This window comes from Balearica regulorum, chromosome 5, assembly GCF_011004875.1.
Source record: "Balearica regulorum gibbericeps isolate bBalReg1 chromosome 5, bBalReg1.pri, whole genome shotgun sequence".
Taxonomy (NCBI): Eukaryota; Metazoa; Chordata; class Aves; order Gruiformes; family Gruidae; genus Balearica; species Balearica regulorum.
Window position 1 is genome coordinate 19,876,954 of NC_046188.1, and position 21,669 is coordinate 19,898,622.

The window sequence follows — 21,669 nt, forward strand, 5'->3', positions numbered from 1 at the left end:
ATTCTGAGAGACATCATCAGAGGTACGGACATGACAGCAATGCCACATACAAATACCAGCTTAACCTCATGACCAGTGATGTTATCAGATCATAAGTCAATATTACACACTATAGCAAAACGAGAATCCTGACCCCTCTCCCAGAAGTGATAAACAGCACCGCAGGGAATACAGAGCAAGTATGAGTTTACATAACACAACCATGTGAACAAACAAAACACCATTGTGACCAGCAACTACTTACCTAATATAATAAATGCTTATAAAAACTTTGTTTTAACACACTCTGGTCAGATCTGTTGTTATCTCAACCCTTCATGCCCCATGTTGGATGCTGAAAAGGATTGTTGTGGTTTAGCCCCAGCTGGCAGCTGAACACCATGCAACTGCTTGCTCACTCCTCCTCCCTCAATGGGATGAGGAGAAGAATCAGAAGAAAACGTAAAACCGATGAGTTGGGATAAGGACAGTTTACTGGGACAGCAAAGGAAAAAGAAAGTACTTATAAAAACAACAGTACTTATAAATGAATATACAAAGTGGGTGATACACAATGCAATTTGTTCACCGCCCAGAGCCAGATGCCCAGACCCTCCCCAAGAAACAACTGCTTGTCCCCAGCCAGCCTCCCCTTTATAGCCCCTTATATGCAGAGCATGACATCATGGTATTGAATATTCCTTTGGTTAGTTTGGGTCAGCTGTCCTGGCTGTGTCCCATCTCAGCTTCTTGTGAAAATTAACTCTATCGTCACTGAAATCCAGGACAAACTCTACTTTGAAAACAATTTACACAAAAAATTAAAAATGCTCACCTCCTTCAAACTTGAGTTTAGATACAGCTTTTAAGTCAACTACAATGTCACTGTACCAGATATTATGACCAAGAAAGCCATTGTTCTGAGAGCAGCGCCAAACAACTTACCGTTCCTAGCCTGACATATCTCCCAGAAGCACTAGTAATGGGACGAGCTGTGAGAGCTGTTCGAGGTGTTTTTATAGCCTGTTCCATAGTACTTGGCCGCCCACTTTGTGTGCTGGGTCTCACAAATCCTGTAATAGGTCTTCCTGATTGAGTTACTGGCCTGAAGATGTTAAGCACATTATCCTTATGTTGAGTGGTATTATTAACAGAGAATTTAAACACTTATATATGAAGCATTTCATTTTCAGAAGTTAAATTTAGGATTTGCTCATTTGTCATATTTTTAAAAAATAAAGAGTCACATACCTAACAGCTGGACTGGGGCCTGCACCTTGGCTAGTTCCAGGGAGTTTCAAAGATGTTCCTGGTCCTATAAAATAAGAGCATTTCTCACTTCACATTAAGATACTACACCCTTGTCCAGGGGACTTTAAAAAATGATTGTGTCTTACAATACACTGGAAATTTCTTTGTTAAAATTGAGGGGACATAGCACTAGACAAAGAAGACAAAACCCAAACATTACACTGTATTACTGATAAATTGTCAGACTATTGCAAAAACCTGCCACAATGAATATGACATTACTTTTACCCTTCCTATTCTCTCCCTCATCCCACTTAGTGGGAGGCGTGAGTGAGCGGCTGTGTGAGACTTAGCTACCTACTGGGGTTAACCCACAACAATTCTCAAGAATGTCTTAGAAGCAACAGATAGCATTGAAGTAAGAAAGGTAACTGTAACAATGAGATCATGCTAATTTGAAATGGTGTATTTTCAATCTAGGACTAAAATAGCACCCATAATGGAGTAAGTAACCCAAAACCTTCAGCTACAGAGCAGATGGAGAATGGTATCTCATGTCATGAGACCCATGTAGGAACCCCACCCACAATTTAAGGCACAGTAAAGTTCAAACTCATCAATATCCAAAGGTCGTCAATGAAAATACTGAATTGGCTTTAGCCCAGGTGAACGGTCACCCTTTTCACATATTTCTATTTTGACAGTGGATCATTAAGAATTACTAGTTCCTGCATTTAGATTTTCCATCACCTTCACTGACATTTGAGTACAGTCAGTTTTTCCAACCTCCTAAGTGAATGTCTAACAGATGGTTTTGAAAACTTGGTTAAAAGCAAGACATGACATCTATGCCTTCTGGGGTGTCCGGTGCTTGTTACCGTGAACAGAAAGAAATGAGATTTGACACAGCCAGTTCTTTACAAGTCACTGTTACTCATCTACTTACCTTCTAGACACTTATGAACTGCTTTTATTCCAAATGTTTCCAAGAACTGAAGTTAAACTGACAGGTAGTTTCCTTCCTTCTTTTTTTCCCCAAGATAAACCCCAAGTTTGTTCTTTTTCAGTCTTCTCTTTCTCCTGCCCTCAAGCTGTAATTACCTCTGTGATACTACCAGTCTACTGTTTAATCAAGTTAGTAGACTTGTCCAAATTGGTAACTTCTAACTCAATCTAAATACCTTCTAGCTTTTTTAATCCATGCTGATACCAAGTATCTCTGACTCCAGTATTTAGTAGCCACCTGGCTACAGCTGTATTTAAAGTTAAATAATACAAAAAAGGTATTAACCATGATCTCCTTGGTAAAACCAACTAAATATGGAAGTGTTGTTAAAATAAGGACCACAACTCAGGATTCTCTCTCTTCTGGCTAGCTGCGCTTAGGATCTCTGTTGCTTAGTTGCTCTTTATAGTGCTATGAATCTTTAATTTTTTACTCCACAACAGGAAGGCTAGACAGTCCACCCAGCAGTTTCTAACATGGTAACTAAGGCGGTCTTCTGAGAAATAAAGTGGCTTACAACTTTTCAGGCTAGCAGACAATGAATTAGTCTTCCACTTTCTGAGCCCCTTTTTTAACTATCGGAATAATATTAAAAAGGTACGGCATTAAAATCCCTTTTCCAGACATGTTTTTTAATAACTACTATTGTTTTGAACTTTTGGTGCACTGGGAGAATGCTTACAGGATTTAGTTCCCTTGATCTCACTCCAGGCAACTCAGTCCTTACTCTGAGAATCCCAACTGAACTAGCTATGAATAGGTATCAAGTGGCCACAGCAGTGCACGTGGCCACTAACAGCGACAGAATTTAAGACCATAATTTCAGCAGTTAGTGATGATTGCAGATGACTCCTTTAACTCCCTAGTTAATTAAATAGCTGTGATTATCCATAATGCCAATTAGTATGTGTTTCTGAAAAATATGTTGTCAAGGTATCATTTTTAAACAAGTTTACAACCTTAGCTGATAAAATTGATGGTGTTAAGAGTCCACAGGTAACATACAGGGAATTTTCTGTAAAATGAAGCTATAGGACATTTTTACTAATAAACAAGACTGATAGAAAATTAACACAGCAAAATTATAAAAATTTAAAAACTGGTGGAAGACAGATTTCATTATATATGTGTGAAAAGGAACCACAGAAAAGTAGTTGTTTCCAGTGGACCCTAGACAATTTAGTAATTATTTAATAATGCAAGACCGAGAGCAAAATCATTATTAAGACAGTTTAACCTGGAAACTAAAATAAGGACAGATGCAAAATTGAAATTGACATGTAACTGATGCAAAAGGATTTGAACTGCTTAGTAAGCGAAGTACAGACAATACCAGTTGTAATATGGGAGCTATGACTACACATTTTTAAGTTTGTAAGCTATAATTATAGTGGGGCAGGATATCCTCGAAGATTTACCACAGTAAAAAACCCTGAGTCAAGACCAACTAAAACACTGTAACATCAAAAGAAAAAGTCCACAGTCAGCAAGCACCCGTTTTTATTGTGTAAAAGTGGAAATGATCACAGAATCACAGAATGGCTGAGGTTGGAAGGGACCTCTGGAGGTCGCCTGGTCCAACCAGGTTCAAGCAGGGCCATCTACAGTCAGTTATCCAGGACCCTGTCTAGACAGTTTCTGAATATCTCTAAGGAGGGAGACTCCACAACCTGCCTGGGCAACCTGTGTCAGTGCTCAGTCACCTTCACAGTAAAAAAAAAATAAATATTTCCTGATGCTCAGACAGAGCCTCCTGTGTTTCAGTTTGTGCCCACTGCCTCTGGTCCTGTCACTGGGCACCACCACAAAGACTGGCTCCGTCCTCTTTGCACCCTCCCTAGTGATATCTGTGCTAATCTTTATATAAAAAGTGTAACAGAAAAACACTTCAGATGTATAAAGAAAGTAAAATCAAGCTGTAGAAGAATAATGTATTTTCAATGTGTCAGTGGACCACTGTCTGGTTTGGTGACTGCAACTAAAATAGCAGGCTTGGAAAGGGTTAAGAAGAGAGTTTCAAGACTCAACTCAAAAATTCAAAGATATACCTTAGAATGAGAAGATTAAGTTACCAAAGAAAAGATCACTGGATTACTTAATCACAGCTTTAACTATTTACTTTGGAAATATAGCTTTGAAAATAAAAAACTTCATATCAGGCATAAAATGTACACAAAGAAGCAACAGCTGGAGCTATAGTTGATAATTCCCACTACAGATATGGCATACACTGATAAAAGCTAGCAAATTTAGTAATTTAGTAAAGACTGCAGGAGGTTCTTTTTCTCTGGAAAGTTCTTATACTTTCTGAAAAACTATATACTAGCTCAGGCACATCTAGTGGATTTGAAGCATGAATAGCAAAGTCTTATCTCAGTGATTCAGGAGTGCAGGCTACACTATCACAATGATTATCTTTGCTTTGAAATCTGTGACACGGTATCCAGAAAGTCACCTTTTTTCAGTTTAAATATAGTACGAATGTATTTTTTCAGAATGCCTTACTTCTCAACAATATTCATCAAATGATTTTTCTTGGCAGATGGTCTCTACCACAGGGGGCATAAAATCAAGTAAAAGTCTAAATTATTATGCTGTTTTAAGACAGATACATGTAATTAGATTATCATAATGTATAAACACAACTTGAGCACTGCTTGACTGTTTATATGTGACTAAGCATGAAATGAGAATTTTTAAAAAAGTAATCACATAGATATGTACTTGTCTACTTCTACCCAGATGAGAAAAGCTTTTAATGCTTCAAATATTAGTTTTGGCCTACGTCCAGTTCTTTCCATGAATTCCTTGACATGGTAGGTGGTTGAGAGCCACATCTAAGAAGATGCACAACAATTCACATGTGGACTGTATTAAAGAAACAGAGAAAAATAGAAATAATGCAAAAAAGTAGTGGAAGACTACTAATTACTGCCCACTTAGAAGGGAACTGATGAAGCTGAAAAGAGCTGCATACAAGAAACAATGACAGGGCTGAAGGACTGCCCTGGGAAGGAAGAGACCAAAAAGTAAAGAAAAGCAGAAGAGAGAAAATCAGTTCAGAAAATGTTTGCGGGAAATGATACAAAAAGGTGATGTCAGATTTGGCCAGACTGTTGCCTACAGTACAGACATATGGAGGAGATTCACAGTACATCACGGGCATATATTTTTCTCTAGTTTCCCACAGTGCCTAAAGAAGCCAGAAAGGAGTAAAAGTAATCAATGCACTGATGGAAAAGTGCTACTGAGTACAGACATGTAGAGGAAGAGCTGACAAAATACCATTTGTCTGAACTCCCATCTGACAGGCCTGAGCAGTACATCAAGATCATGTGGTGTATCTCAAAAGTGCCAGGCAACCATGAAACAATCGAAAACTCTTCTTGTAGCAATAGCTAAAAGCTGTATCAGGTCACCTCAGTATGTACTATTTTATGCTAGATGACAATACTGACCAAAAGACCTCTTGTTGCTTCCATGTATTTAAGTGAAAATCATTCTTACGTGCGACTTGAGCAATGGCATTTTCATCCAGCATCATCTCTGCGATTCCTTCTTGATCTATATCGATTTCATCCACATACACCATTTCTGTCAAAGCTCGTGTTTTCAGGCTCCAGGCAGCCTGCATAAGGATAAAGTAAAAAGTAAAATATCTTAAAGACACCAAGTAAATAATCTAATCAGCAATTTTACTATTTTTTTAATTATTAGTCCAGTCACAGTTTTAGTAGGCTTGAATAAGGTATTAACTTAAACAGCTGGGTATATCCATCAGTTGCCTGATGGAGGTGGAAAGGGCACCAAGACTTCTGGCGACTCTTTTGGAGTGGAACAGCTACAGTCACTGAGTTTGGAGCACAGAATTTCATGCCTCATGAGAAGTTATGACTAATTTAGGTCACCGGCAGCTCTCTGAGAGCTTGTGCTTTTGAACAAATCTGCAACTACCAGTGCCATTCAAAACCCACTGCTGACAGACACCTTATTTAAACTGGGATGGGAGAGGAAGGTAAATAAACCACTGTAATGCAAAGTAATGCCCTTCCCAGGCATCTGCAGAGAAAGAAGGAAAATGTTTCAACCAGCAGTTACAGTACAGTACACTACTATCCACAAGTGACAGTCTTTAGAAAGATAATCTAAAACTCCTTTGTTCAAAGCATCAGCTGTAAAAAATGTGCAATCTCAATGAAGCATCTCAAGATTGTGAGATTACTGGAGTACTGGTTAGAGAACTGAACTGACAACTTACTACATTAAATGTCTTGGAGGATTTTATGAGCAGTGTGGAAAAGCAAGCATAATTCTAGCCTATGTGACAAGCTTTGTGTAGACCGTAGAGACACCAAATCAATAGAGAAAAAACAGTGGCAGCCATACAGAAGTACCAACAAAATAAGTGCAGATCCAACCCCTTTGATAACTTAATATGCCTGTAATGTACTCATAGAGCCAGCATGATAAAGGGAGCCTCAAGACCAATCCCTGATCTTCCTTCAGATAGTGAACAGATCATCTTAAATTTTCCAGAATAAAAATCACTGCCAAAACAATTAGATTTGTTTCTTTTCTGACACGGGGTACAGCAGTCTGGTGGAAAAGCATGTTTAATATTTGCTAAGGAGACACTTCAAAATAGAAACAGACTGTTGCTACCTTAATGGAACTAAAGGTCAAACACCTGGAAACGTTTGCTCTTTAAATAAAAGGTAGGAGAAGATCTGGACCTCAGGCTTATTTAATACTTTAAGTAATCATTTAATGGGACGCTTATCATTCATCATGTCTCAGACCATCGCTTCCTCTACCCTCCTCTCATAATTCTATGCAACTTTATTACTTTCTATCAAAAAGAAAGTATATCTGAAAACATTGAAATATTTAACTCTACTTTTTAAAAGTGCTTTCTTCCAAGCAGAAGGAGGGATTTAACCAGCCAATTCAACCACAATTAGAAACCTTTGTTCAAGTACGAAGAGAGAGGAACAGGGCAGGATGATTTGAATCTAGGCCAGACAGACATAATCCAGATCTGCTTTATTATCTTTTACTTTCTTCTTATGTAGTAGGGTGACAACCTTTAATTAGCATTGAGATTTGCAGTTAGATGTTCAACACCCTTAACTGTTTTTCATTATTCTATAGAAGTATTTAGTTTGTTGAATTTTTAACACCTTGATGGTAGTCTGCTTTTTTCAAAGACATGTATGTCTGAAGTCAACATAACAATGTCTACATTAGGAATATGCTGAAATTAGAGCTCTCAGCGTAGCTAAAACCAGGCTAATATCCTAGTAGAGATAAGAAAAGCTGCCCATAGTAATGATCTTTTCCTGGGAATTGAAAGTAGCAACTTCTCTACACTAATTGCTAAAACTGGGGCCAGTTCTTAACATAGACATAAGTATATCATTGTGATTTTTCCAATAACAAACATGAGATAATGTGTTTTTAAAAGCAACATGTCTCTTCGTCGTTATTGGACAAATATCTGTCATAAAAAATAGATTCCTTACGTTGTTCTTCCAGTCTTAAGCTCCTAGTCTGAGGCTTCACAGCCAACAAAAAAATTCAAATATTGCATGTTACTCCTTAATTAAACATCAGACTGTAGATTAGAGTACTGCCTGCAGCAACGTTTGTTACAGGACTTCTGATCAAAACAGCAAGAGAGAAAAATGTCAAATTCATTACTTAAACTATAGAAAGATGACCTTTACCTTGGGAGGCAAGAAGACAATTCAAAATTCCTAACTATAAGACCCGTATGAAACAACAGTATCATTTCTATGCATGAATGCAGTTATGCTGAAGATCTGAAAAATCAAGGCGTGGGAAAAGGAATTAGAAATGTATACTGACACACAAACACAAAGCGAGATGTAGGAAAAAGATCTTTTCAAAAGAATTAAATGACATTTCTGATACCCTTTCCATTCATAAAAATTTTGCTACTTATTCATAAAGTCACATAGGACTTCGTAAGAACTACAGCATATGTTTATTGTCTTACTTTTTAAAAGAAAACCTGAGAGATGTACATTTCTCTTTTAAAACAGAACCTCCCAAAAAAAAATTCTGTTTTTTTTTCATAAAGGTGCCTTTTATCACATGAGATGTAAAACTCATGCAAGGTTCAAAGATTTTTTGCTGACTTTCTACAAAGAATTTGTACCAGTAGTCCCGGTATTTCCTATAGCTGCTTTATCCTTGTATGAAGCCTACTTTCTGTGTTGCAGTTTTTAGTTATCCAGAAAAATGTTAACAATTCTGTTCGTAAGAAAGTACACAGTGCTAGTAATTTACTAAAGTATAATGCACAGATTTTTCACTCAGTGAAAACCTGTAAGGGTTTAATCTGAAACTAATGCAGAACTCCAGCTGAAAAACTTCGTTAAAATAGCAGCACAAAACTGGAAGAATCACATTGCCAACAGTGAGGCCACTTATAATCACAAAAAGCCATAAAAATAAATGCACACATTTCTGAGTAACCACATGACAATATTATTCACGCTTCGACTTACCACAAGTTTGTCTACTCAAACTGTTGCCTCAGATTCCATTTATACTATCTGCTCTCTCTTTGTGGGATCGACAATTTTGTTTTGTGACAAGCAACATGTCTGGTGTTTATGAAGACAACTTGCATTTTTATGAAATGGGCACTTAAGAAAGGGACAGCTCATTTCAGACAACCCACATATTCACAACATAATCAGAACAGAACCTTACATTAACTAATAGTAATTAAAGAAGGAAGCAATATCTTAAGTACTGTAAGTACAGAAATGTGATACAGTATTTCTTTAGAAGTCTAAACTACAGAAAGAAAAGTAACAAAGCATTTTTCACTCGGTTCCTGAGAACTGGTTTGTCACTGAAATGAGTATCTTCCTCTTGTTCCTGAGAAGTCCAAAAAGCAAACTAAAAAAAGATAAACTTAAAATCTAAATCTATTTTCTGAATCTCGTAATGCACATTTCTAAGAGGTTTCATTCTGCAATAATCCTTCCCATTATCATAAAATTTATTCCATACACAATGAAAACCCTAGAACACAACAACTACCTTGTGAAGCATAATCTTTAAAGTCAAGAAGATATGTGGCAGTATTTCACTGAAACCATTTTGTATGCAAACAACTTGCACGACTTCATTGGAATGTAATCAGAGACTTGTAAAATATGTTACTGAGCTGTATTTAAGGATGAGGTTTCACGTTGCATTTAATCTCTTCTGACCGTGAGCTGGAGCCAAAAGATGATACCACCAGCACACTGCAGTAATCTAGTGCTAATGTGGACAGAGTGAAAACTAAGCAATTACTCTCAGTCTTCCATCACCATGCAGCTTCAAGACTACCAGACTTTACACAAGGTAGGCGGTGAGAATGAGCTGTAGGAGCAGGAAGGGCATGGGTAACAGCCCACCATTACACTCCACTAAATGAAACATGAAAGTGAGCCTAAGAGCATGAACATTGTTCTGTCTGTGAAATACACACTGGCTTTTTCCTAATCTCATCAGTAGATGAAGGTCATTCACTTAAAGATAAATTCAATTTGGCTTTTAGAAGGCACTAAGCTACTGAACTGCTAAATGTACCTATAGGAAATATATGAGAGAAATAAACTTCTATCAAATGTAAAAGCAGCCTATTTAAAATATCCCTCATGAAATATACTGCCTTACCAACAATGAAAAGCAAATCAATGCCATTAAGGATTTAACAACAAAACAAGTATTATTCAGTGTATTAGAAATTCTCCCTAATGATTGTATCTAATAATTGTATTTATGAAAAGAATTTTACCTGAAACACAGTGTATTCAGAATCAGGCTGCTCCTGAAAAGAGAGGAAATAGAAATTAAAAATAGGAAATGCCAAACAATAAAAAGAACCATCAAAAATGGAATTATACTCTATGACCACCTCATGTTGCGCAAACATTTTCTCTGACACATATATCCAAATTTCCATTTTATTACATTATCTCAACTTACATTATAGAGCTAATCAATGTTTTACACAATGAAAGCAGATTTGCAGTAAGTACATTTTTCAAATACTTTTTGCTTTCTTGCTTCTGTTAGATCATATTGGCCAAATCTTAGAGTAACATTACAGAATTATTAAACTGAAAAATGGTACATTAAAAAAAAAAAAGAAAAACTTAGGAGATGTAAACAAATCTCTCAAAAATTTCTGCAGGTATAATTTTTTTTTTTTGTACCTTTATGTTGGAAATGATGTATTATATTCTGGACAGTAATGCTGGAAGTGCAATAAAAGTCAAACTAATGGCTTATTGCACCACCCAATAAACAAAAGAAAAACTACCAGATGAAGTTTACTCCAAGCCAAAAAGCAGCAACTGTCATCTGCTTGAAAACTTGAGGTAAAAGTAAGTAAATACTAACAAATGTAAGTCTATCATCAGTTATTGTGTAATTATCATGTTCGTATAATATTTAAACCGTCCTTCAGGGCTTCTGCTACTCACTTCCAGGGACTAGGAAAGAATTTTTCCTCTCTAATGTATTACTTAGCTTTAGGGGGAAAGGCAAGGAAGGTGGGAGATAGATGTTACTTTCTCTAAATTGCTATTAGTATTTTGTAGAGTCAGATCCTTTCTGCCCCTAGAGGCAGTGGAAAATTTCTTACCTATATGACCTTGTGTAAATCACAGTTAAGCCAGCTATATTAGCCTGAATATAGAAATTTAGAGTAATTCAGACTAGAAAGAGACTTCAGGAAGCCTCTAGTCCAAACCCCTGCTCAAAGCGACATCAGCTATGAGATCAGCTGAGGTTGCTCAGAGCTCTGTCCAGGTGGGTCTTGAAAACTTCCAAGGGTGGAGACTGCACAATGCCCCTGTGCAACCTGCTCCACTGCCTGACTGTCCTCACGGAGAAATGGTTTTCCTTATATCAAGGCAACGCCTCCTTCATTTCAATTTATGTTTGCTGTATCTCACTACGTGCACCACTGTGAGGGGCCTAGCTCCGTCTTCTTGATAAACCTCCTTGTATGCATTAGAAGGTTGCTATTAGATCACACCCATGTCTTCTCCAAGGTGAAGCACTTCCCAGGATGCTGTTAGCTTCCCTTGCAGCCAGGGCACACTACTGGCTCATGTTTCACCGAAAGAATGGCAAGGTCAAGCTCGCTCTTTTCCTCTCTAGTATGAGACGTGGTCTACTCCTTTCCATGTGAGCGTTGTCACTCAGTAAATTCCACGACAGCAGGGACCTGGAAGACTGGTGATGCTCTCACATTTTCCTTCTGTAGTGTACTGGAAATTCTGTGGTCTTTTAAGGATCATATTTGGAATCACAATGCATTCACCGGTCTTAGAATGCATAACATGGCTTATAAATTGAGTAATCTGTGGAACTAAATGTTAATCGAGGGATTAATCTCAGCTGTCTGTGATGTACTTGGGCTTGACTAAGGTGCCGAAACTGGTATGATTAAATGAACTCCCAGTTCTTTTAATATGTTGTTTTATTTATAGTATCCAACTTCTAAAAAATAAACTGTTGTAGCTTTCTAAGTAATAAAGAAAAGGACATTGAGATATTTGAGCTTGTGTTTTATTCACCCCATTGTTTCCCAGTGTTACAGCACATATGGTGTACTAGAAAATGGTTTAAGAGCAGTAGGTGATCTTCCATACCATATGTGCTACAGTAACTAATGAGGACAAGGTTAACATTACATCAACACTAACTCAAATATGCCTTGATGTTACAGATGTGTATCTTACTTTAGGCACTGTTCATTAGTTTAAAAAATAATTTTAGAATAAAACAAATGTAGGACCATTCATATTACTAAAAAAAAAAATATCAGAAGTTACATCCCTCATCACGTTGAAAAAAAAGTAGAGTTGACCAATAATACTAAAAACACTGCGCTCTCGTAATGGTAGGTGACAGTATGCATTATTCATACATCCTAATATATTATTTCAGTTTTTCACTAGAAGTAACTTAAGATTTTAAATAACCCTCGAGCAGGTGATAGAACTCTCCCATTAAACACAAGTCTGGAACAACAAAAACTAGTATTAAAATATAATATATTTTAATATGGGTGGATCCAGCAGTTGCTACTCATGAAAGTAATCCACTGGAACTAGATTCTGAATAAAGATTTATTTGAGAGGATTAACAAATAGCATTGCCCTGTAAGCTTGTATCTCAAAACAAAAGGTCAAATTTATTCTTCATTTACACATATAGAGCTCCTTTGAAATTAATAAGATTGTAAAACCAATGAAGGAAGGATTTAACCCAGATCTCTAAACACACTGAGGGCATTTTAAAATTAAAGTTAATGTGTAAAGTCAGTTTATCTGAAGACCAAAAATATTTAGAAAAATTAAGTCTTCTGATGCTTATAGCCTAGAAGAGGGAATGAAACAATTCTAATATTCTAATAAAGCTTCATTCTACCATTAATGTCAGGTGAGTATGATTTAATATATTGAGGATATTAAAATTAGTATATTCTTAAAATGCTCTTCAAATGATTAAGAGTAGAAACACAGAAAAAACATTATCCAGGAACAATGACTTCACTGTATGCATCACTAATTTTATGCATAAACTTAATAATTACAGTCTCTTGAACCGATAACTGACTTCAGTTGAAGACGCTTTTTCAAATCAAGTTCCGTGTACATAAAAATATCCATGATAACTTTATTATGACCTTATGAAAACAGTATGCAAGTAATAGTAGCTGAAAGTTCATCGTGGGAGAAGAAAGGACAAATGAACAAAAGCAAATCCTCATAGCAGACCATTAATCAAGTTAAAGGGAGGACATCCACTGTATGTCTAGTAATTACATTAGGCTATTTTATTTTATTTATTGTTAAACTACAGCAGGCCTCATACATCAGTGCTGGTTGCCTTGAATCTGACATATGGAACACAAAGAAGAGTAATCAGATTAGGTAACTAATCAGGATGATCAACAGAGACAGCCCTGGATTGTATTTCCTCTAGGTCATGTTATTACTATAAACATAGAAGACAACCCTGTTTGCTTAAAATAGGAAATAATTAAACTGAACATCAGTGCTCTTTGTGTTTGTATGTCCAAATGCTAGTCATAGAAAATATAGCTTTTATTTATCCTAAGAGTGTCAGCACAGAAGTAAATTCCATCAACAAAATTTATATTCCTAATTCTTAAATGAAGAAATACACAGGACTTTTTATAGAAAAAAATACTTCAGTCTTCCCTAAAATTTAACTCTGTAACATCTAATTATTCTTCTATCAAAACGTTCAGCACATTTTATTAATTAAGAACTCTTCAGGAAAACATAATTGATTTTAAAATATTTTGATTTCACTGATGTGTTAAGAATTCAAGCGTATAATGGCATAGCATTTGATACTGCCATGTAAGAAAATTCCTGACTCATGCCAGGTCAACACTATACCTTAAAAACCTTGGAGAACTTACCACATCTGGTGACAGAGTTCAAAGAGAACTACACTTATTAAGATAGCTTCTAAATGTATGTACATGTAACTACTGATTGGATCATCAGTAAACTTACTTTTGAGACCTTCACATCATCTTTTACCATGTTCTTAAAGGCGAACCTCTTAAACATTATTATACTTGTGATGAAAACATATTCTGAATATTAAGCTGTACGTACAGGAAGTGGCAAATTAAGAAATATATCAAGATGTATTAGGAAAATTTCTTATTACATTTAGAAGTGTGACTGGCAAAAATTCCTACTTCTAAGGTTATTGTAGAAAGCTGATTTCAGCTGCCTATATTTTTGTGACAGTGTTGTGGGTGCAATAGAGCAGGAGTGGTGTGATCATTTAGCAGACCAGCTGACAGCTGGGTAGAATGGACAGGCTTTTAGACAAGCAAGGTCATCTCTTTCAGGCATGAAAACACTCCCAGATATGCACTGTTAGTCTGTTCCTTTACTTACTTATTGTTACATTACATGTCTTAGAAGGGAGAAGGCTAGTTGCCTGAGCGTGAAAAAGTTCTGACCTGTAACAGTCACAGTTTAACAGCATCTCTTGAAAGGACACCATCTCCTGTGGCTGGTTTATATCATATCCTAACTCATGCTCTTCAAAGACGTGAATCCCTGAACAGCGACTGAGGCTGCTGTTCTTCTAAGATCCTTCTTTCCCTGGCTGCAGAGGTTTGGAGGTACATGCTTAGCAGAATAGGGGACAAGAGGATGACAACAGATGGCACAGTGATTACAGTAGTGGAGTATTCCCTTGTGCTGCACAGCAGCTCACTTAATCCAAACTTTCCCTAAGTGTTGGTATTTGTCTTTTCGCTTTCCTGGTGCCCAACATGACATATCGTGGGCCAGAAGTGCTCCCATTAAGAGTTTGACTATTAAATGTTTTAGAATTGCTATGTGTCTTTTAAGCATAATAAATTACATATATTGGGTTAGGTACCAAAAATTATACATAATTAATTTTAGATATTTCTCCAGGTTATACTAAAATACTACTAATGTAATTCACACAGATGGAAGACAGAACCATTTTCTGATAGGTGGCTGAAGAAGACAGAAATAAAGTTGCATCAAAAGATTTAAGAACTACTGATTTCATTAATATGCCACCTTCAAAAGTAACACAGATTTCAGGAATCAACAGTCAATCTGCCTGAGAATGATCTTGGATTCTTAATTAATGTAAAAAACCAAAAAGTAATCTTAGATCACTTTTCTAGTATTCACAACTACAGCAGCTTAACTGATATGCTACTATTAGAATAAATACAGAATGATGTAAAATAGTATTAGACTAGGCAAGCCAGGAGAATTAAGTAATGTATGTCATTTATTTGAGTTCTAATTACCTCAGTGTTCAGCCTTGGAGTTTAGTATCTTTAAAAGGTTTTATAAAAAGAATGGTTCTATTAAATGCAAAGTATACATGCTGCAGTACATAAACGTGACTTGCTTTTTCATTCTGTTGTATTAAGTAGGTTCAAAATAGTTTGTAAGGTTTCAACTACATATAAACCACATTCTTGAGGCACCTTACTATTTCCTTTACTCTATGCCTGAAATCTAGCAGGGCAAATGTGACAGATTGGCTCCTGAAAGCAGTGTCAGAAAGTAATGACACTTGTTGAAAGCACAACAACATAAGTAGGGAAAACACCTGCAAGGTCCTTACAAATAAGAAGTATAATAATAAAATATAGACTGACTTGGACAGATAACAAGTAAATATTAAGATTTTGTGTTGATTACAATAAAAAGTGTAAAATCTAAACCATCATGAGCACAGTTGACTGAAGAATAGAAATGCCATTCCATGATAAGTCTGCTATGAATGTTAAAGCTCTATTTTAACTAGATAATTGGAAAATGTTTTACTTTAAGATATTTCAAGTGTAAGATTTTGTATGTTGAATTGCTTTGAGTTTGGTTCAATTTGCACTCTATAAAGTTATTTAACTGATATTCTAGTTTCTCCAACCTGCTGTACCAAAATAAACAGGTGGTATAAATAATGCTACATCCTCTCCTGTCAGGAGCTGTGCTCTTTTTATGGACTAACAGAGAGGAATGACAGAAGAAAGCTGTGTAGCCATTACATTATACACCATGAAGTACTGTATACTCCATGATCCTTCTGAAGAAACATGCTGAATTGCCACTTAATAACCACCTCTCCATTTATTTTATTAAAAAAAAAAATTCTACACTGTTATTCCACTTACATAAAGTACTTATATAGAGCAAAATCCACTTCCTGGTGTCTCTAAATTTGCGATGTGCTTTACTCAAACACTGCTCCACAAAATCTCTTTTCAGAGAAAGACTGAAACATTGTTCCATGCACTTTTAAAATGTTAAAGAGGAAGACTGATACTTTCCAAGCTAAAGTAGACACGTTTTTAAATATTTTTAGAAGTCATTAATTCCTGCTTAAGAAGAGCTCCTAATAAGGATTCCTCAAGAAGATTATGTGGGGCAGGAGCCAAACTAACTATATTTCAAGTTTGCCTCTACACAAAGCAAAGACATTTCTATCTAAACTTTCAGGTAGGTTTGAAATATGTTGCTGATGAAGAGTACCTTTTTCACATAGAACTGTTCTGAAACAAACATACTGAAGTTATAAAGTCCAGTCCTTTGCAGGCAACCATGACCTGGAAGTCTTTTGAAAACACTGATGAAACTCGATCTTAAAATTCAAAGACTTCATAGGACCTCTTCTAAGAGCTTGTAATTTTATGTAGCATAGACACCATTCATATCCCAGTCCTCCACTGTTTCTCAAAGCATAATATCTTAAATGTTTCCACTTTCATTAGATGAAGCTTATAGGCCGGTGCGATCATTTCAAAGATTAAATTAAGTGATCGATTGTTTGTCCCAACTTTATATAGTATTTGGAAAAACACTCATATTGCTGGTATGTAAGGTCCTGGTTCTCCAAGGAGAATGTGTAGCTTTATCTAAGAAAACAATTTCATTTATATACTTAAATGTTTGCTGCATGTGTGATCAATATCTGGAAGAAAGAAAGAAAATTAAATGGGACCTACATCCTCTCATTGCTGTTTTGCTATTTTCCTCCTAAACATTTTTCCCAGCCATGTGCACCTTCTATTCCTTACACCACTTCTGTCAGCTGCTGCTGTCTTCAACAAGTTCCCCAGCGCTACTGGAAACAGCCCAGCAGAAGTCTGGAGCTGCCAGGTGTAACAAAACAATTTTATACTTGAGCTTCAGCACACAGTAGAAATACAGCTGTCTTTATACTTCCAGGTTGAGATCGCAGACTGGAAAACATTTTACTAATTAAAAAAAATTATAAATGAATAGCAACAGAAGCGCTATGATCTTTACAACTCTTATTTACTGTTTTTATCTGTACTGTCTCAAGAGTTTCTACCACAAATCAAGTGCTGTACTTCCATATGCAAAGATTATAGGTATCAAGACCCAATAATGTAAATACACATAAATGATACGGGACTTGCACAGAACTAATAATCCCATTTAGTGTTCAGGACCAATTTTCTGGTAATGTCTTCTCTGCTAAAAATTTTTCTGCTGATGGCTCCTTGCTGCTGACTTACAGTATATAACATAAATAAAATAATATTTTAAATATCTATCCTAAACCAGTTTAAACAATTATTGTGCTTTATATTCACACAATTGTGTGATTGTGCAGCTTTCTTTAAAGACTTTTCCTTTGTGATGAAAAGAACTGCTTTCAAGATTCTTAAAATATGTAGCTATAGGATATTTTGAGAGACTTATCTACTGTAAAATATTTATACTGAAGATAAAGTCCATTCAATTACTATTTTCCAAATATTATGCAGTATGTATGCAGTAAAAATGTTTACATGCATACAAATATTAATCCAGAAACAAGATTCTCAAATCCTTCCTTCTTACAGAAGGGTAAAAAAATATGTAGGTATTGAACAACACATGCCCAACATTTCCACAGACTTTGCAGCTGGAGAAAGAGCAGAGAGGAATGGAAACATCTTCTGTCCCATGGTAATGGTTGTACATAAGCAGAGCTAAAATGGGTGTCTCTTAACCTTATCAGGTTTTGTCCATACAGCAACTGTTACATCTGAACATCTGTGTAACATCAACAGCAATATCCTTAAGCAGACCTGATTTTTAGTCTTGACTTTTTTTCCTTCAACTCCGCAAAATCTTGAGTCACAGTTCTCGCTGAGGGGAGTCCTGGGACCCCACTACGGTCACGGTTTCATTCCCAGCAGCACAGCGTACCTGTTGCACTACGCCCCTCTCCTTCCTCGGCCGGTGCTGGAGGGCTACTACCAGGGCGTGTCTGAGGAGGAGCCGGCAGCCCCGCACTCACCGCCTCCAGTTTCAGGACAGACTTGGGGAGCTCGGTGAGAAGACGCTGCCTGGCACCCCTCCTCCTCGCGGAGCACGGCCCGGCCCAGCTCGGCCCGCTAACGGGAGGTCACACCGGGCCTCTCTGGCGGCTACAACAGGTAGCGAGGGAGTTCTGTGCTGCTCGGCCTGTCAGGCGTCCGGGCAGCTGAGGACGCGGGGCCGCGGCTCGCTGCCGACCGACACCACCGCCTCCCGCCCCGGCCAGCCGGCGCCCCCGGCGCGGTCCCCACTACCTGCTCGTCGGACGGCCTCTCCAGCAGCTGCGAGCAGAGATCCGAGCACTGCCGGAACTTCCTCCGCCTGAAGTAGCTCCAGGCCTGGAACAGCGGCTCCAGCTCCAGCCCCATCGCACCGGCGGGACCACCGCAGCAGCTCCGACTAGGCCCCCGGCCCGCTCCCTGCCGAGCGGGGCCCGGAGCGGAGAGCGGGCGGCCGAGGTGCTGCCGCGGAAACAGCAGGCCCCCCTAGGCCGAGGCGGGGCCTGCGCGCCGCGAGGCTTCGGAGGAGGAGGGCGGGCGGGCGGCCGCTGTGGGCGGCTTCCGCGGGGTCCTGCGGCCCGTACCAGCGAGCTGCGGCCCCGCTCTTGCGCCGAGCCCCTCCCTGCAAGAGCCTTTCGCAGGCTGATACGTTGATGACTGAAAGCAGAGTTTAATCTGTAATATCGAGATAGTAGATTTCAAGTAACTCCACTATTTTTAACTGTGTCCTATTATCAAGAGCCACTTCAGATTGGAATATATATCAAAACAAGATCTTGTTGCTCTCTACAATTACCTGAAAGGAGGTTGTAGTCAGGTGGGTGTTGGTCTCTTGTAACAAGTGATAGGATGAGAGGAAACGGCCTCAAGTTGTGCCAGGGGAGGTTTAGATTGGGTATTAGGAAAAATTTCTTCACCAAAAGGGTTTAGTGGGCACCTGGCCTCTAGCCACGGTCAACCCACCACAACAGGTAAACAGTGATCTGAGTGAAGTCTTTTTTCTGGACCCATGCCATCCCTAGTTAGGAAGGGTGTGAAAGGAAATGGTACAATGGTTTCTGTTCCTTATCTGGATTTAAGTCATTGTGGAAGTCCGTATGTGCTGCATTCCCACAAAAGGTAGGAGACTTGCACAAGGAGACTCACTGTATACCTCAGGTTGGTCAGAGGGGTGAGCAGTATTCCTGATGCTCTGTAGGACCATCTGCTGTGATAGGCTATGCAGTTGTACTGCTGTGGCTGAGTAACTATTAAGCTGTATGATATTATCCCATTTTGTTTACAAATTCTTTTAAATGGCAAATCCTTCAGCATGTGTTTTATGGTAAGGCTTAGCACGATGAGCAGGATGTGCTGTTCAGAGAGATTGTGAATATTGGTCAAAATCTAGATTTATTAAAAATACTAACTTGAAGTTCTTCCACCTCTGTGTGCATTTATGAGATGATCTTTTTTTAAATGCTTGCTCTTACCATGTTAGGTAACTCAGCACATCTGGGCTGTTTTTTTATAGAATGTAATGTCAATGGCATTTTTGGTTTGTAGAGCCACATTTTGAGGTCAGTACATTAGTTCCAAAGTTGTTAAAATGCCAAACTGGTGTTAGTTTACTAGAGACAAATAATGCCAGAATGTTTATACTTGCTGTTTTTAAAAGGCAGTTTTATTTTGTGAACAGCCCACCACATCAGTTAAATGCACCATTTATCTGCACAGGAAAACAGAGGAGACCAATAGCTCCTAAGTTTTATTGATTTTGACACTACCATCTTAAAAAGCTCATAATTAAAGTGCTACATGTAATTTTTCTGTCTTTGTGAACACTTATTTTAAGCCTTAATATCTTAATGACTACTTCCAGACTACAAAGCAAATTAAATGTCTAAGGATGCTGAGAATGTTTGATTATAACTGTCTGTTTAATGATTTCCATTTTGAGATAGTGAATCAAAACAAAACACAATGAAGTGGTGGTTGTGGGCAGACACAGCGGATTAAGGTTTCCAAGTACTCTGTCAACCTGGGAGCTCTGCATTCAGGTGAGCAAGTAGTGGATTAGTCACAGGTATCATCGACTACTCTGTACTCTGGCTCACCTGAGGGTGTTTGGCTTGACAAGAAAACTGTTTTCTGTTTCCTAGTGAAAAGAATAGATCTTCAAGGTGACTTGGCTTTCCAGCAGAAAGCAGTAGAGACCCAGAAAGAGGCATGAAGCTGTATGCTTTATATGGGGGATGAACTTGCAGTTCTTCTGATGAAAGCTGATGACTTTTCAGAAGAAATAAATGAGATGAGGCTATGTGACTAGAAACCAATGGGAATAAATTGTGAGTCACGTGAGCTACCAGTATTTAGTCCCTGCCATGGGAGGATACCCCTGAAAGCAAGCAAAACAATAAGCATTTCTAATAGCTTTCTTGGGAGGAGAGGTGGAAAATGAATGCTTTTCATATAAAAGAACTGCTGTATGTTTAATCAGTAATACACATATTACTGGACTTCAGCCATAGTTTTATAGCACCAAGATTATATCTGTAACAAGAAAACTCTGAGTCTTCCAAAGTTAGCTTGTTAGATACTGCCATATGGCTTCTCGGCAAAAGAAAGGGGGTAGATAGTCCCAGAGCAATTTTTATTTGTTACACTGTTGGGAAAGGTATTCATTGCACTTAGTGATCAAGCTGAAGTAATGTTGTCCTCTGGTAGCAATTAGATCAAGGTGTATCTTCAGCTTTTTTACAATGAGGAGATTTTACAGTGATGAGAATGACAGGAAAATGTAAGCTCCCTGGCTGACTTGGGATATAAACAAATCTTGCTCATGGCTTAGGACTAACCGTAGGGATGGTTGGTAGTGTGGCTTTTGCTTTACCTATTAAACTGTCTTTATCTCAACCCATGATTTTTCTCACTTTCAGTCTTCCAATTCTCATTTTAAAAACATAGACACTATAGGCTGACTTTGCCTTTCTCTGTAAGTCTCCCACGGGGGTCTCCTGTGCACCAAGCAATCATACTTGTTTCTCAAACTAGGAATGCTAATTCTCAGGCCTTATCTCTCATCATGAACTCACATTCTTATGATAAAAGTAGGAATAGAACCTAAAGTAGTTCCTAAAATTATGTTGGTGACTTAAAATTTCTTATGTAACTCTGTAGAAAAATGTCCTGTATCCCTCAGTAGCTAAGGCATTCGGATGCAGACTACTGCTTCTGCCAGTTACTCATTTCTCTCAAGATCTAAGAATACAGAAGAAAGATGTAATTTGCTGCTCAATACAATTAACAAGGGCTTGAAAATTATGGTACCACATGTCTACCTACAGATTGCCTCACCTAGAGACATCTGGCTTGCCTTTGAACAAGAGTTGTCATCATGAAAGATGACATGCAAAAAGGGTTCATTCTAATGATTCAGATACATTTGTTGCTGGGAGAATTGAGAGCAACAGAGCATAGAGTGAACTTTGTTTTGTGTGCTTTGAATGAACCTGAACGGGACTACAGATCAGGC

General features: G+C 37.8%; 1 protein-coding gene across 5 annotated transcripts in view; it reads right to left on the reverse strand.

Moving 5' to 3' along the window:
- The window catches only part of TTC8 (tetratricopeptide repeat domain 8), a 49,210-nt gene extending 30,541 nt beyond the window's left edge, over nt 1–18,669 (reverse strand). Inside the window, exons 1-5 of one of the 5 annotated variants that reach the window (XM_075753723.1) lie at nt 18,411–18,669; nt 10,059–10,091; nt 5,744–5,864; nt 1,231–1,294; nt 925–1,084 (exon numbers count right to left, since the gene is read on the reverse strand). In XM_075753723.1, coding sequence (XP_075609838.1) covers nt 925–1,084; nt 1,231–1,294; nt 5,744–5,864; nt 10,059–10,091; nt 18,411–18,524 — 492 coding nt within the window. In that variant the 5' untranslated portion in view covers nt 18,525–18,669. Of the gene's footprint in view, nt 1–924; nt 1,085–1,230; nt 1,295–5,743; nt 5,865–7,962; nt 8,053–10,058; nt 10,092–18,410 lie in introns of those variants that run through there. The other 4 variants (XM_075753722.1, XM_075753721.1, XM_075753724.1 and 1 more) reach the window with 4 other exon arrangements.
- Nucleotides 18,670–21,669: the final 3,000 nt, after the last annotated feature.